The sequence below is a fragment of the Staurois parvus genome, unplaced genomic scaffold (genome assembly GCF_062004578.1).
Source record: "Staurois parvus isolate SC_StPar_1 unplaced genomic scaffold, SC_StPar_1.0 ptg001451l, whole genome shotgun sequence".
NCBI lineage: Eukaryota > Metazoa > Chordata > Amphibia > Anura > Ranidae > Staurois > Staurois parvus.
Genome location: NW_028319247.1, coordinates 566986 through 582316, shown reverse-complemented (window position 1 = coordinate 582316; position 15331 = coordinate 566986). Strand labels below are relative to the sequence as shown.

At 45.0% G+C, this 15331-nt stretch overlaps 1 protein-coding gene across 1 annotated transcript; it reads right to left on the bottom strand.

The window, feature by feature from the left end:
• Positions 1-495: 495 nt before the first annotated feature.
• DPM1 (dolichyl-phosphate mannosyltransferase subunit 1, catalytic) lies at positions 496-14623 on the bottom strand. Its single transcript, XM_089662266.1, has 9 exons — positions 14461-14623; positions 13100-13199; positions 11623-11656; positions 11398-11474; positions 9087-9112; positions 8323-8418; positions 6727-6795; positions 3729-3843; positions 496-737 (listed from the first exon to the last, which is right to left on the bottom strand). Exons 1-9 carry the CDS (start codon positions 14589-14591, stop codon positions 633-635), a joined length of 753 nt encoding a protein of 250 aa, XP_089518392.1. The 5' UTR covers positions 14592-14623; the 3' UTR covers positions 496-632.
• Between the last annotated feature and the right edge of the window lie 708 nt (positions 14624-15331).

Genomic DNA, 15331 nt, shown 5'->3' with positions numbered 1-15331 from the left:
AGATTTTCAGAGATAGCCGTGCTGTTGAGGAGGGTGGGGCCAGCATGATGGGGACTGAAGATCTTCTTTAATGTGTTAAAAATGAAATTTTAGGGATTGCATTTTTATCTTCTTTAACACTTAACAGAAAGCCATATTTGGAGCCAATCAAACGCAGCCTGACATTTAAAAGACAACCTAAGCTGGGTATAAGATGGACTCCTGATAGGCTGTACACTAGCACTGTTAAGCTACAATTTACCAGAATTCGGAAATTATAAGGATTTAATCCTAAGAACGCCATAATATTTTCACTTAGAATATACTGACCTTTTAAAATGCTTACCAGGAAAAGATGCCAATATTCTTTTATGGGGGGAAAAAAAATGACAAGAAGTGAGCTGCATGCAGGGAAATATCTCCCCCAGTGTGGAAATTCCAGCATTTGTGAAAATTTCTTATTAGCATGTAACATTGTATTATCAGCCAAATCAAAACGTTGAAAAATAGACTTCATTTATATACAAAAAAAAGTTTATTACTTCTTCAGTCCTTTTCTACAAAACCATGTTAATTATCTGAACCTCTATTTGGTCAGATATCATTATAAGGAGGGAGGGATCAATGATTGGGTAGATGCCACGCTCTGGGGGTCATGTGGTTGCGAATAATGTTAACAGGCCTTTCAAGAAGGAGACAATCTCATTTCCCCCCAGCTTCGACTCTCCATACACACGGTCCACAAACGATATTGGAACCTGTTGAGGAATCAAATAGATCGGGAAGTTAGACTATGCAGCACAACACTGGACCTTTAATGCACGTGAATCTTCCACTCTTCCTGGTGCATGTGGTTTGAATGACAGTGATTGACCCGCAAGAATTGTTTGGTAAACGTTAAAATTTACTGATATACAAAATATTCCCCAAAGTTCATGCACAGCCAAAACTTTTTTTTATTCTGTAAGAACTCTTCTCAGGCTTTTATTGCAGTCTGTGTCCCTTCTAGGTAGATTCACGCTCTCTATATGTCGTTGTAACCATGGTCACCAGGAAAGGGGTGAAAAATCCAACATTTTGGAATTGTCACCAAAACAAAAGGTAAAGGAAAATATTCCAAAGAGGACACCTATTTCAATGACAACGGTCTTAGAAGGCAATGGTTCTCACTTTAGAAGAGATTTCCTCACTTCCCATTACATCTCTGGGACAGAAGTAAAAGGGAAACTTCCCTGGTGGCTCACAGACCACAAAACAAATTGTTCTGTTCAGAGATTAAGGCTTAAAGTGGAGTTCCACCTGGAAAAAAAAAAAATAAAAGTCAGCAGCTACAAAAACTGTAGCTGCTGACTCTTAAAAATACAGACTCTTACCTGTCCCTTGGTCCAGCGGTTTCCTGACCACCGCTGGTTTCACCGGCCGTCTTCTCTCCCTGGGTGCCGGCATCTTCAGTGTGGGCACCCGGCTGTGACAGCTTGTGGCTTCACAGCCAGGTGCCCACTGTGCATGAGCGAGAAGCGCTGCACTTTGTGAATTGCCCTGTAGTCTTCTGGGACCTGTTATGTGTTCCAGACTATGGGGAGGGAGGGGGGCTGATAACTTCCGCTTCCGATCGCAGTGGAAGTGGGAGCGGGTACCTGTCAAATTCACCAGGTCACATTAGAAAAGTAATATTTTTTGGGGGTAGCAAGCGGCTTTTCATCCATCAAGGTACTTGCACCGATTTTTTTAATCTTTGCCTATGCAAAAGGGGTGATTGCTGGGTACATCCACCTTCCCACCTGCATCCAACTGAGATAGCAGCCTCACTGGATGTGTGACCTAAGAGTCTCCTCCAATCCACACATCGCATGAATGCAAAAGTGGGGAGCTGGCTATTACTGATCAGCAAGGTACAGCCGGATACTGAATCCAAGATGGTGGCACGTGAACGAAGGATGCGCTGCAGATATTGTGCTGAATCCAAGATGGCGGCACAGGAACAAAGGCTGCCTTGCAGATATTGTGCTGAATGCAAGATGGTGGCACGGGAACGAAGGCTGCCTTGCAGATATTGTGCTGAATCCAAGATGGTGGCACGTGAACGAAGGATGCGCTGCAGATATTGTGCTGAATCCAAGATGGTGGCACGGGAACGAAGGCTGCCTTGCAGATATTGTGCTGAATCCAAGATGGTGGCACGGGAACGAAGGCTGCCTTGCAGATATTGTGCTAAATCCAAGATGGTGGCACGGGAACGAAGGCTGCCTTGAAGATATTGTGCTGAATCCAAGATGGCGGCACGGGACCGAAGGCTGCCTTGCAGATATTGGGTTATACAAAAGGCAGCTCAGGACTTGGCTTTGTACAAGTCAGCTACTGACTTTTCCTTTTTGCAGACACAGTTGAAGTTCCTCTTTAACCTTTTCCTGCTCTATCCAAAACAAAATTTTTGGGGAAAGTTGGGCATTAAAACCCTCACCCCCACCCCATGTGACAGCACTAAGGTCTGCTAATTGGCCACTTTGTCGCCGCTCCCCTAAGAGCTGACTGTGAAGTAAACCTGTCATGTTGTCCAGTATACACAGCTTGGTAACATGCCAGGATGGGACATGGCAACAACATTCCCTCAGAAGCATACAGCTGTAACTATCTGGTAGCACCATTTCACATAATACATTGAAATCACCTCCTGCTAACAGGGGAATTCCCAGAATTCAATGGTGGGCGCAGTGCATACAGGAAGTTTCAGAAGTATAAATATCTCAACGAACATTTTGTCCCACTGACTCAATATAAAACTGTGCTATGCAGAACTGCAGCACCTAATATGGAGGAGGGAAGAATATATTTATCTGATAAAATCTTTCCGTGTATGACTACAAAACATGGCCTTGGCGTCTGTGCAAATTTGATTTATGTTCTGAACGCTGCCACCTGCAGGCTACACACAGTAACGCACTAGTGCAGGTCTAGACCAGTACTGCAACATTGCGGGTGGGATCACCTTCTAGAAAAGGCTCCATCTTCTTCATCTAGCCCTTCACTTCCTGTACCAATAATGAGGCTAATCATCCCACTGGGGACACTGACAATGAAAACCTGACAGAGGTCCTGACCCCTCTCTGCTCTATCAAAACAGTTTTGGATGGAAATATTCTTTAACTGCTTCATTGGATCAAAACTATGGTAGTAAAGAAATGTTAGGGTTTCCAAAAATCCCCACCAGCCCACCTTCCTCCTAATCAAATATATCAAACACCCCCACTACTGCAGCCCGACAATGGTGGCCTCCCACTGTGTACAGTAAGCCCCCATAGACAAATAGAGAAGCACCCTGGATTGGACTGTTTCTTGGATACACAGAATATAACTGGATACGAACATTAATAGGTAAAGTTGATCCAGGGAATATCCGGTCGCCTCTCGGGGGATCAGGAAGGAATTTTTTTCCCAGCAGGAGCAAATTGGTTGATGCTTTGCTGTTTTTTTGTTTTTTTGCCTTCCTTTGGATCAACTGTGGCTGTAGGATTATAACTTTTTTTTTCTATGGTTGAACTGGATGGACTTTTGTCTTTTTTCAGCCAGACTAACTATGCAACTCCTACAATGAGGTTGATAGGGGAACGGCCACATTCAACTCAATGGGGACTCTCTACACAGACAAGCCAGAGCTTGAGAAGATTTCAGACCCAGGAGGAGAGTATATGGAAAGGTAGGTAAGCACCTTGGTGGAGATCTCTTTCAGATTTCAGGATAAGTATTTTTACCTCTCCGATGGTGTAATTAAACTGCCGGGCTCTGACGATCATTTCCATCTGGAAGACATAGCCCTTGGATACGCAGTTCTCCACCAATTTCTGCAGGACAGATTTCTTGTATAACCTGTAAAAGAAATGGTAAAGTTCTGTATATAAAACTGTATTCTATTATGAATGCTTTGCCTTTGTATTGTGCACACGGCACTAATAATAGTTTCATTACATGTTTGCTTTCTTTTGAGTCTTGATTAGAAATCAGCCTGCCTAGGTTATGCCTATGAGTAACAGCAAATACATAAACTCTGCCTTCAACCAAAAGTTCAGTTCACCATTTTCTAGTAACATGAATGTGGAACTTATAGGACCACATCAAATCCAAAGAACTGCATTCTGTCTCCTTTGGACAGATCCCTTCACTTCCTGTATTGTCATCTGGGTAGGAAATGAAGGGAAATTCTCTCAATGGACACAGACATTCTAATTCTTCCTTCCTCTACAAAAAAAACAAACACATTTGTGTTGCTGTCGAAACCCATGAGGAAGATTTTTCACATTTTACATTTCTTGTTCTTACACAAATCAAATAGACGGGATGTGAAGAAACCTTCCCTACAGGAACCAGACAGTAAAACCCTGACAGAGGTTCTGGGCTTTACTAAAATGATTGCAAAAAAAGTTTTGGCTCAAGTTAGACATAATTGCTTCGTCCTTCAAATGATGGGTGATCTGCAGGATCTGAAGGCCATTTTCTTTCTTCTAGGATCACCTACGGACAACCAAAATACACTCACCGGCCACTTTATTAGGTCCACCTGTTCAATTGCTTGGTAAAACAAATTTCTAATCAGGCAATCACATGGCAGCAACTCCGTGCATTTAGGTATCTAGAGGTGGTGAAGATGACTCAACCTCTCCAAAACCGAGCTTCTCGTCTTTCCCCCTTCCCCCCCCCCCCCATCCTTTCCATCACTACCAACAACACCACCATCAATCCCGCCCAGCAAGCCAAGGTCCTTGGCGTCATTCTGGACTCAAACCTTTCCTTTCAACCTCATGTCAAATCACTTACAAACACATGCAGGCTCCACCTCCGGAACATCGCCAAGATACGCTCCTTCCTTACCCCAGACACCACCAAACTACTCGTACACTCCCTGATTATCTAACGCCTTGACTACTGTAACTCCCTCCTCACCGGCCTACCCCAGTGCAAACTCTCCCCGCTTCAGACCATCCTGAACTCAGCTGCCAGACTCATCCACCTCACCAGCCGCTCCACCTCTGCCACCCCCCTCTGCCTCTCCCTCCACTGGCTCCCCATTGCCCAACGCATTAAATTCAAACTGCTCACTCTGACCTATAAGGCCATTCACAACACTGCCCCTAACTACCTCACTGACCTGATTCCCAGGTACCACCCTATCCGTACCCTTCGCTCTTCACAGGACCTCCTTCTATCTTGCTCCCTGGTCTCCTCCTCCCACGCACGACTGCAAGACTTCTCCAGGTCCTCCCCCATCCTCTGGAACTCACTACCCCAATCCATCAGACTGTCACCTTCCCTCCTCACCTTCAGGCGCTCCCTGAAAACCCACCTCTTCAGGGAAGCCTACCCCACCCTCACCTAACAGCCGCTGCCCTTCCCTCCTCCTACCACTCCATCCCCCACAGCCATTTCCTCCTGTACCTCTACCCCCTCCCTCCTAGATTGTAAGCTCGAAAGAGTAGGGCCCTCTTACCCCTTGTGTGCTGTTTGATGTTACTGTACTGTTTCATGTATTGTCCCCCCCCCTCTATTGTACAGCGCTGAGCAAACCCTTTGGCGCTATATAAACTCGATAAATAAATAAATAAATGACTTGCTGAAGCTCATATTGAGCATCAGAATGGGGACGAAAGGGGATTTGAGTGACTTGAGTGAATGTGGCATTTTTGTTGGTGCCAGAAGGGCTGGTCTGAGTAATTCAAAAACTGCTGCTCTACTGGGATTTTCACGCACAACCATCTCTAGGGTTTACAAAGAAAGGTCCAAAAAAGAAAAAAGATCCAGTGAGTGGCAGTTGTGTGGAGGAAAATGCCTGGTTGATGTCAGAGGAGAATGGGCAGACTGGTTCCAGATGATAGAAAGGCAACAGTAACTCATGTCAATATGGACCAAAATCTCTGAGGAATGTTTCCAACACCTTGTTGAATCTATGAAGAATTAAGGCAGTTCTGAAGGCAAAAGGGAGTCCAACCCGATACTAGTTGGTAGTAGGGGCCTTGTCTGGGTGGCAAGGGGTTGTAAAAAATACCAGCGAGCAACACCCTTTTAAATATCCATCCATAGGTATGTCTGTGTAGGAGGAGTGTAGTAGGTGCGTGGCAGTAGAGGAAAAAGAAGGGAGAAAAAATATCAAGATAAAAAAGGGAAGGAATCTTTATTAGGGGGAGGGTCTGCAGCTCTCCTAACCAACCACAAAGGATACGGTAATTATATTGCAAGCAGACACCCCCCTCCTCCAGACTGGAGAAAAAAAAAAAAAAAAAAGAACATAATGGGACAGCACAGTGGCTAAGAGGTTAGCACTTCTACCAGGCAGTACTAGGGTCGCTGGTTCGAATCCCAACCATGTCACGACCTGCCTGGATTTTGCATGTTCTCCCTGTGCCTGTGTGGGTTTCCTCCGGGTCTCCGGTTTCCTCCCACACTCCAAAGACATGCTGGTAGGTTGATTGACTTCTGTCTAAATTGTCCCTAATATGTGTATGTATGAATGTGAGTTAGGGACCTTAGATTGTACACTCCTTGAGGGTTAGGGACTGATGTGAATGTACAATATATATGTAAAGCGCGGCGTAAAATTGACAGCACTATATAAGTAGCTGAAATACTAATAATAAAGTTAAATAGCATTCCTGCTCAGCCCTCCAGCAATGGAGGTATAGCAGAAATGTAACCTGCACTTATCTCTCAGTTTGTGTTCCACCTTATTCACAGGAAGAAGATGTAGGAGGTATGGCTCACCTGAAACTTCCAGTTAAGTCCGAGGCTCCAGGGCGCAGCAATACCTGGCTCAGGAAGTTTGCTCCTCGGCTGTCAGATTTAAGAAATTGAAATATAAAAAAGCAAGTTAGTGTCACCAGTATTCAGAGAACATCAATTATTATGTAGCCCCATATCCAGAGGCACATGTCACAGGCATAAGTTGAGGCCATGGTATGACCCAGCAACCTATAGGGATGATATACTAAAACTGGAGATGGCAAAATCTGGTGCAGCTCTGCACAGAAATCAATCAGCTTTGTCAAAGCTTCAGTGAAAAAAGTGAAGTTAGAAGCCAATTGACTACTATGTATAAACTACACCATATTTGGAATGCTCCAGGCTTAGTAAATCAACCCCACAGACTCTCAGAAGAAGCAGTGGTTCTGGTAAAAGAACAGAGTTTGATTCATGATACCAACAGTGCCAGTCAACAGCATTGCTTCAGTGTTGTCCACACATCTGAAAAGCTAGATCAGTAGTCCAATTTTTGTGACATAGGGAGCCTCAGGGTCAACCTCTAAATTCATAATTTTTGGTGAATGTAATACTACAGCCGCCAGATGTGATCCAGTTTGACAGCACAGCGGGTGCAGCACAGCTTACCCATGTGTTTGTAGTGCGTTAGCTACGCTTTCCCATGGAAAGCACACTAAAGATGCAGCGTGCAGGAGTTTTGATGCACTTTCAGATAGTGCACCAAAACAATGAGACACAATAGAACTCTGGGAAAGTGCAGCTAACCCCCTCAAAACACATAAGAAAGCTGCGCTGCACCTGTGGTGTGGCCAGACCACACTACATCAGTCTGAAAGCAGCCTAAGAAGAAGTGACCGGAATCTGGACAGGAGATTGCAGTCACTGTAGAGCTGGCCATTCACTGAGAAAAAAAAAAAAAATGTCCTGTCTAATTGGTATCCTCACTTTGATCTGAAATACAAAAGGAAATGAACAGAAAATTGACAGCTGAACTGCAGCTGTATCAGCTGCCAGAATTCGATCAACTTGCACTGCAGATTCCTCCATCCATACTGTCTAGCAAAGATAGGAAAAGCATAAAATTCATCTTGTTCAATTTGTGGTTTTGAATAAGAGAAATCCTGCAGTGTATGGCCAGTTTTGGGCTGGACGAAGAATAAAGGTTTTACTTACACTATCTTTACATGAAAAGAGGAAAAAAAAAAAAAAGGCATTAAGGCCCCGCGTTCCTGCTTGCGATTTTTGTTGGGCAACTTTCATGCAATTTTACTTGTCACACATAGGGCGGTCCATTCAATTCAATGGATTGCACTATGCACATTTGTAGCCCAAAAGAAGCTCTTGTTCCTTTTTGGGTGACAAGGTTAGCGTGATTTTTAAACTCGCGGTTTGTTGCAATTACCACATGATTCTACCATGTGACAATTGTGCCAGAGTCGCACACTTTTGGGGGTGCCATTAATAAAGGTACCTAAAATGTGCTTCATACATTCCGCTGCAATTCAGAATTGCAGGCAGAACTGTAACAATTCTGGCCACAATTTCAAATCATGAGGCAAGAATGAAGCCTAAATCTATCACGTTTTTTCCCTTACAAACCTGATTATTTTCCTTTTTAAATCCCAGCCATAAACACCACCATTTCCAATGTAGCGAGTGCCAGACACAACATCAAGGTCCCCTTCTTTCTGTTTTCTGTGAAAGGGAAACATGAGAGAAATACAAACAAAAAGGACAGAGAAGAGGAAATATTTATGGAACAGATTAAAGTATAATATTGTACAGCAATAGTGATCAACTTATTTGATAAGGGGAGGCCCCCCAAGTGTGGCCCTGACGCTGATCACCAAAGTGCTGTCAGATACATGCAACAGTACACAGCCAGAGAGAGGGGGCATGCTACAGGAGTGGATGGAGACTGGGGGCATGCTACAGGAGTGGATGGAGACTGGGGGCATGCTATAGGGGGGGCCTTCAGGGCTGCAGGCTAGGCACCAGAAATGTCATTTTCAGCTCCAAAACTATATTGTTTGTGTTCCCCTTTCTAAAGATTTGAACCCCCCCCTCAAAAAAAAAACAAAAAACAAAAAACCTGTTTTGAATGTGGGTAGGAATGGGTTAAGACCTGTCAGGGCTTTTTTCCCTCTGTGATCCAATGAAGAGTTTACCCTTCACTTCCTGTGCCAGAGACACAGCAGGAAGGATGCGAAAAGCTCTCCAAAGCAAGGGGATTTCTGTCATTGGAACTCGAATATATACTTGCATACATGGGAAACATCCTTTAGTAATCCATGTAAAAAAAATAAAAAATGAACAAAAAAAAAACCTAAATTTGTTTTAACATGATAAATTAGAATACTTACTTTATAAATTCTAGGATGAATTTGGGCTGCAAAAGAAAACAAACATTAAAAGTTTGGTAATGCAACCTATATCCAACAATTTATCTACTGGTCCATTGAGTAGCATGATGACGTGCAGGTACACAACACTTCCCCTATATTGTTCCTGGGTCTGTATACCTGCAGTGCCCATTATTTTATTTTAAGGAGGAGGTAACAGGAGCAGTTGAAACATATAAATATAGTGATAAACCAGGACAGAGAAATCTTGCAGTTTAAACTATATAAAACCCCCCCAAAAATGAGCTTCTCTCATTTGCTGCCATTTGGTCTGGTAAACATACCAATGTTACATTGGATTTACACAGCACATATCAGCATTAAGGTAGTCTGTGCATCACAGATAATGAACAATAGTAAATAAAACATTGAAATGATGTTATGTTAATATTTGGTCAATAAGTGCCAAATATATCTTTTAATCCTGCCAGAAATCCAGTGCTGTCCTGTGTATTCAGTGGTGTTATTTTAAGCACAACCACCCGCGCTAGGACTATTATTTAGTGTGTCATCTAAAAAAAATGTGTTTAAAAATTGTGCCAGCTACATTAAGTACATGAAATGCTACAAACATATATAATTGGGACTTAATTGTGGATATGTAGGGCTGCTGCTGTGAATATCCCTTTAAAATTACAAAATGCAAAACAAATCAAAGCGCTGCCCTAAATATTAATTGTAAACCAATAACCATATGAAAATCAAATCACATAAAGTCTATTATCATGTAGTATAAAGTGCCATGGTGCTCTCCTTATCCAAAAGGAATGGTGCCAATATTACTGTGCGGTGCTCCCCTCCTTTGCTCCCACACTCACTGACAGTTGTTGGCTCTTATATGTAAACAGTCTCTTGCGCTTGTGTCACACTCTGGTGATCACCGGGACATGTGTTCCCTCGGTTAGTTCTAGAGCCTCCAAAGACGCTCTGTGGGAGGGGCGAAACGCGTTAGTCGGAGACTAGACGTGACGTCACTTCCACATCCGGCCAGTGGAACGCACGCTGCTGCGCAACTTCCAGAATGGCGTTTCTGAATGCTTTTGATTACGGTTTTTCTGAAAGTGCAATTGATTTTAACATTGTTTATTAATAAAAATGGACTTACACTATGTGGCCCCTTTTCTGCCATTCATTTTCCACATGTGAGGATACCAGCCTCTAACCGTAGGAGACACAGTGGAACACAAGTCCCAGCGATCACCAAGCGAGTGTGACACAAGCGCATGAGACTCTTTATGTACATGTAAGAGTCAACAACTGTCGGTGAGTGTGGGAGCAAAGGAGGGGAGCGCCGTACAGGAATATTGGCACCACTTCTTTTGGATGAAGAGAGCACCATACTGCACAATAATAGACTTTATGTCATTGATTTTCATATGGTGATTGGTTTACGCTTTAATTTATTGTATTATTTCAGCTACTGATATAGGGCCGTCAATTTACGCAGCATTTTACATATATATATTGTAGATTCACATCAGTCCCTAACCCTCAAGGGGGGTACAATCTAAGGTCCCTAACCCTCAAGGGGGGTACAATCTAAGGTCCCTAACTCTCAAGGGGTGTACAATCTAAGGTCCCTAACCCTCAAGGGGCGTACAATCTAAGGTCCCTAACCCTCAAGGGGCGTACAATCTAAGGTCCCTAACCCTCAAGGGGCGTACAATCTAAGGTCCCTAACCCTCAAGGGGCGTACAATCTAAGGTCCCTAACTCACATTCATACATACACATACTAGGACCAATTTAGACAGGAGCCAATTAACCTACCAGTATGTCTTTGGAGTATGGGAGGAAACCGGAGTACCCAGAGAAAACCCACGCAGGCACAGGGAGAACATGCAATCTCCAGGCAGGTGGCGCCGTGGTTGGGATTCAAACCAACAACTCTAGTACTGCCAGGCGGAAGTGCTAAACATTTAGCCACTGTGCTGCCCTTTTGTATTGTTATTCTAAGCACTATTATCAGCCCTAAGAGAAACAGATGTTCTGCTGTTTTAACACACTTCCTATCCTTGGGTGACAACGCTGTTCCTCCATAGATACAGTACAGTGTTGTCCCCTTAAGACAGGAAGTATGCTACTGGCAGGATCATCAGGTAAAGAGGGGGAAAAAAATGAATACAGTTACCCCATCTAGTTACTGGTAAGCTGCAATACAATACATTTTAATTCTTCGGTTTAGGCACACTTTAGGTCACCCTGCAATTACATTTATTTTTACGATTTGAAAAACCGAATATTTAGAGAGAGACAATACTGCAGGCACATACGTGGTGGGAGAGATCTGCATCCATAATAATGATGAAGTTTCCCGAAGCATGCTGCATGCCGTGTACATAGGCTGTTCCTAAAGAGCACAAAAAAAAAAAAAATCTATTCAAGGTCACCCGGGAAAGGCAGCAAATCCCAAATCCACAGGCCAAGCACAAATCAGAGCCAGCTGTGACTGGGTTACTGGGTTCAGGCATGACATGTAAATACATGGACAGGCTTACCTAACCCCAATTTCTTTTCCCTGGGTCGTAGTAACTGTAAGAAAAGAACAGAATGATAGCAACATTTCCTAAAAATGAGGATAAGTCTCCCTGTCATGCATACAACTGGGACATAGACAACATAGAAAAAAAAATTGTGAATGGATGACACAGCTATGCAACCATTATCAGAGTTAATGGGAAGACTACAAGTCCCACCTGCCATTGTGCCAGATCTGAATGGAGCAGAAAGCAGTGACATCAACAAGGTGCATTCATTACTTTTTGCATTTTTTTTTTACATCGTCTCTGTCTAATTGAGAGACATTTCCCATCACTTCCTGTTCTGTAGGCACAACAGAATGTTTCTCTTAAGTTAAAGGATTTCCTCCATAGATATTTGTCACTGGACCAAGTGCCTGATTGGAAGATTTCCCCTCTAGTCCTGTTTGGGTGAAAACGTTTGGACTTCCCCTCATTTTCAGTCTTGGAGACACGGGTCCCCATGACAAAAAGGACACATCTCCCCAGTAATAAAAACCTGACAGATTCTAACCGTCCACTTTACTCCAGTGGTTTCCAAACTGCAGGTCTTTGCTTGTCTCTATCTGGCCCACGGGGCGCTATTCCCCCCACCGACACCAGCGATGGGGCGCTATTCCTCCACACCACCCGAACACCAGCAATGGGGCGCTATTCCCCCCCACCTCGAACACCAGCGGTGGGGAGCTATTACACCCCCACCCCGAACACCAGCATTGGGGAGCTATACCCCACCAACCGTGGGGTGCTATTCTCCCCACCCCCAGAACACCAGCCGTGAGACACTATTCCCCCAGCAGCCATGGGGTGCTATTCAACCCATCTCCCCCCCCCCCCCAAATACCAGCCCTGGGGTGCTATTCCCCCCACCGAACACCAGCCGGGGGGCACTATTGAGACACTATCTGAAAGACTGTAAACTGGCCCTTTAGAAAGTTTGGAGACTGACTGGATCAGGGCTCGGGCTGCTGCCTTTCCGGTATAGCCTTAAGGTCGGTTCCACATGTACACTTGGAACAATAAGAAAAATAATAAAACGGAGCGCCTGGAGAGATTCCCACACTAGTTATGTATTTTCCAGGTTTCGGAGGAAAAACTGACCCTGGAACGACACCCGTCACTCTGTCAGTTTTCCTCTGAAATATTTAACCGGCTTGGGAATCTTTTCCATTTAATAGCGTGCAGCAACAGCCCTGAAGAAGGGAGAGTCCTTTCTCCCGAAACGCGTTGGCTTGATGTGCTTGTCGTTATTCTCAATAAATGCCTTTTAATCTACCATCAAACGTGCATTCTTTTGGACATCAGGTGCCCCTACTTCATCCCTGAAACATTTGGCTTTAAATATAAAGTATGTATTAGAAGAAGCCAACTCAGCACACTATAGTACAAGCAGATCAAAAGATAAGAGGGGTTTACAAGAAGCTGAGAAATAATAAGAGATCATTAGATCACTTACTATTTTGTCGCTCCCATAGATCTTCTGCAGTTGCTTAGCTACTTCTAATGTCCCATCTGGACTTCCGTCGTCAATGATGATAATCTCATATTTATAGCCACTGAAGAGACAAAATAAGTTTCATTTACGTAAAAAGCAAAAGTGTGAATGGAAATAAGAGATGTGCTGGGTTATATGAGATAGGATTGGATTTTTGGAGCCTCTAATGACATTTCTGGTTTAAGTAATCATGAAAGATATGAAGTTATGGCCTCCTGGCCATGGTGGCTCCCAGACTCTCCCGTTTTTCTGGTGAGCCCCTGGACCACAGTAAATGACTCTACCATTCGGAGTAGGAGGAGCTCAAGAGGGACATGTATTACGTCACTTCCAGGTTCAGAGTGGCCATTCCCTGGCTATTGTAGCAGCTAATCAATCAGAATCAGTGCTTGATTAGCTGCAGTGTAGGGGTGGGGAGACACTGGTGACATACCAGGGGCAGAGGATTAGTCCAGGTGACATACGAGGGGGAGAGGACTAGTCCAGGTGACATACGAGGGGGAGAGGACTAGTCCAGGTGACATGTGAGGGGGAGAGGACTAGTCCAATTGACATGTGAAGGGGAGGTGACTAGTCCTGGTGACATATGAGGGGAAGGTGACTAGTCCTGGTGACATATGAGGGGTAAAGGACTAGTCCAGGTGACATGTCGGGGAGGTGACTAGCCCAGGTGACTAGCCCAGGTGACATATGACTAGTCTAGGTGACATATCAAGGGGAGATGACTAGTAGAGGCAACATATGATTAGTTCAGGTGACATAGGAGGGGGAGGTGGGTAGTCCAGGTGACATAGGAGGGGAGATGAGTAGTCCAGGTGGGAGATGACTAGTCCAGGTGACAGAGGAGGGGGGAGATGACTGGTCCAGGTGACAGAGGAGGGGGGAGATGACTGGTCCAGGTGACAGAGGAGGGGGGAGATGACTGGTCCAGGTGACAGAGGAGGGGGGAGATGACTGGTCCAGGTGACAGAGGAGGGGGGAGATGACTGGTCCAGGTGACAGAGGAGGGGGGAGATGACTGGTCCAGGTGACAGAGGAGGGGGGAGATGACTGGTCCAGGTGACAGAGGAGGGGGGGAGATGACTGGTCCAGGTGACAGAGGAGGGGGGAGATGACTGGTCCAGGTGACAGAGGAGGGGGGAGATGTCTAGTCCAGGTGACATATGACAAGTTCAGGTGACATATGAGGGGGAGATGTCTAGTCCAGGTGACATAGGAGGGGGAGATGTCTAGTCCAGGTGACACAGGAGGGGGGAGATGACTGGTCCAGGTGACATATGACATGTTCAGGTTACAAGTCCTCCTCTATGGCATGCAGTCACCTCTCTCCGAAGTACTTGACCAGCAGCCAGACGATGATAGGCAGGTTCTCCCTCTCATTATAGGTAGGGAGCAGCACCGAGTACACGTCCGCCGTCCCATCCCGCTCCCTCCGCTCTCTGACAGCAGCCATGGCTATCCCGGAAGTGAAAGCTCGCCAGACACTTAGCACGTCACCCTCCCTCCACCAATCACAGCACGCTAACACCTCCCGGCAGGAGAACGCCAATAGAAACTGGGTTGTAAATGAAGGAGTCTAGAACGAGCGGCTATTGGCTGCGCTCACCGATGGGGGGGTGGCCTCCGTGGTGTTTTGCGTAGGCGGGCGGGAAAGTCAGTCACAGCTCCTCACAGGGCTGAGGAGAACAGTCGGAGGAGGGGTCGGTTATGTCTATGAAGTGAGGTGCTCTGGAATTTACCTGAAAGGGTCAGCCTGTAGTCTGATAATTGAGCAACATGGCCTCGTTCTGTCTATTGTAGTGTAAGAGAATTCTATAGGGAGATACTGGAAGAAGGTAATTGTGTTCTATTTACATTATTGTGTAGGAACAGTATAATAGGTTCCCCATTGTCAGGCCTGTGCTGGTTGTGTGCATAGAGCAGGGGGTGTTAGGCAAAGCTTTGTGTTGTGGGAACACCAATTCTGCAATGGAAAGGAATTCTGCTGCTGAAGAATGAACACAGTTGCGCTTTGTGCCAGAGAACATTCGCTGAATTCCTCAATTATCCTGAAAGACAGAAGAGGACGGCACATCGATGTCATCACTATTGGTTTTAGTTTCAAATAGAATGGGCTCAGCGTTTGTATTCCTGTTCATCAGGGGAGCTTTCCCTCGCTTCCTGTCCCGGAGGGGAGGTTTCCCTCGTTTCCTG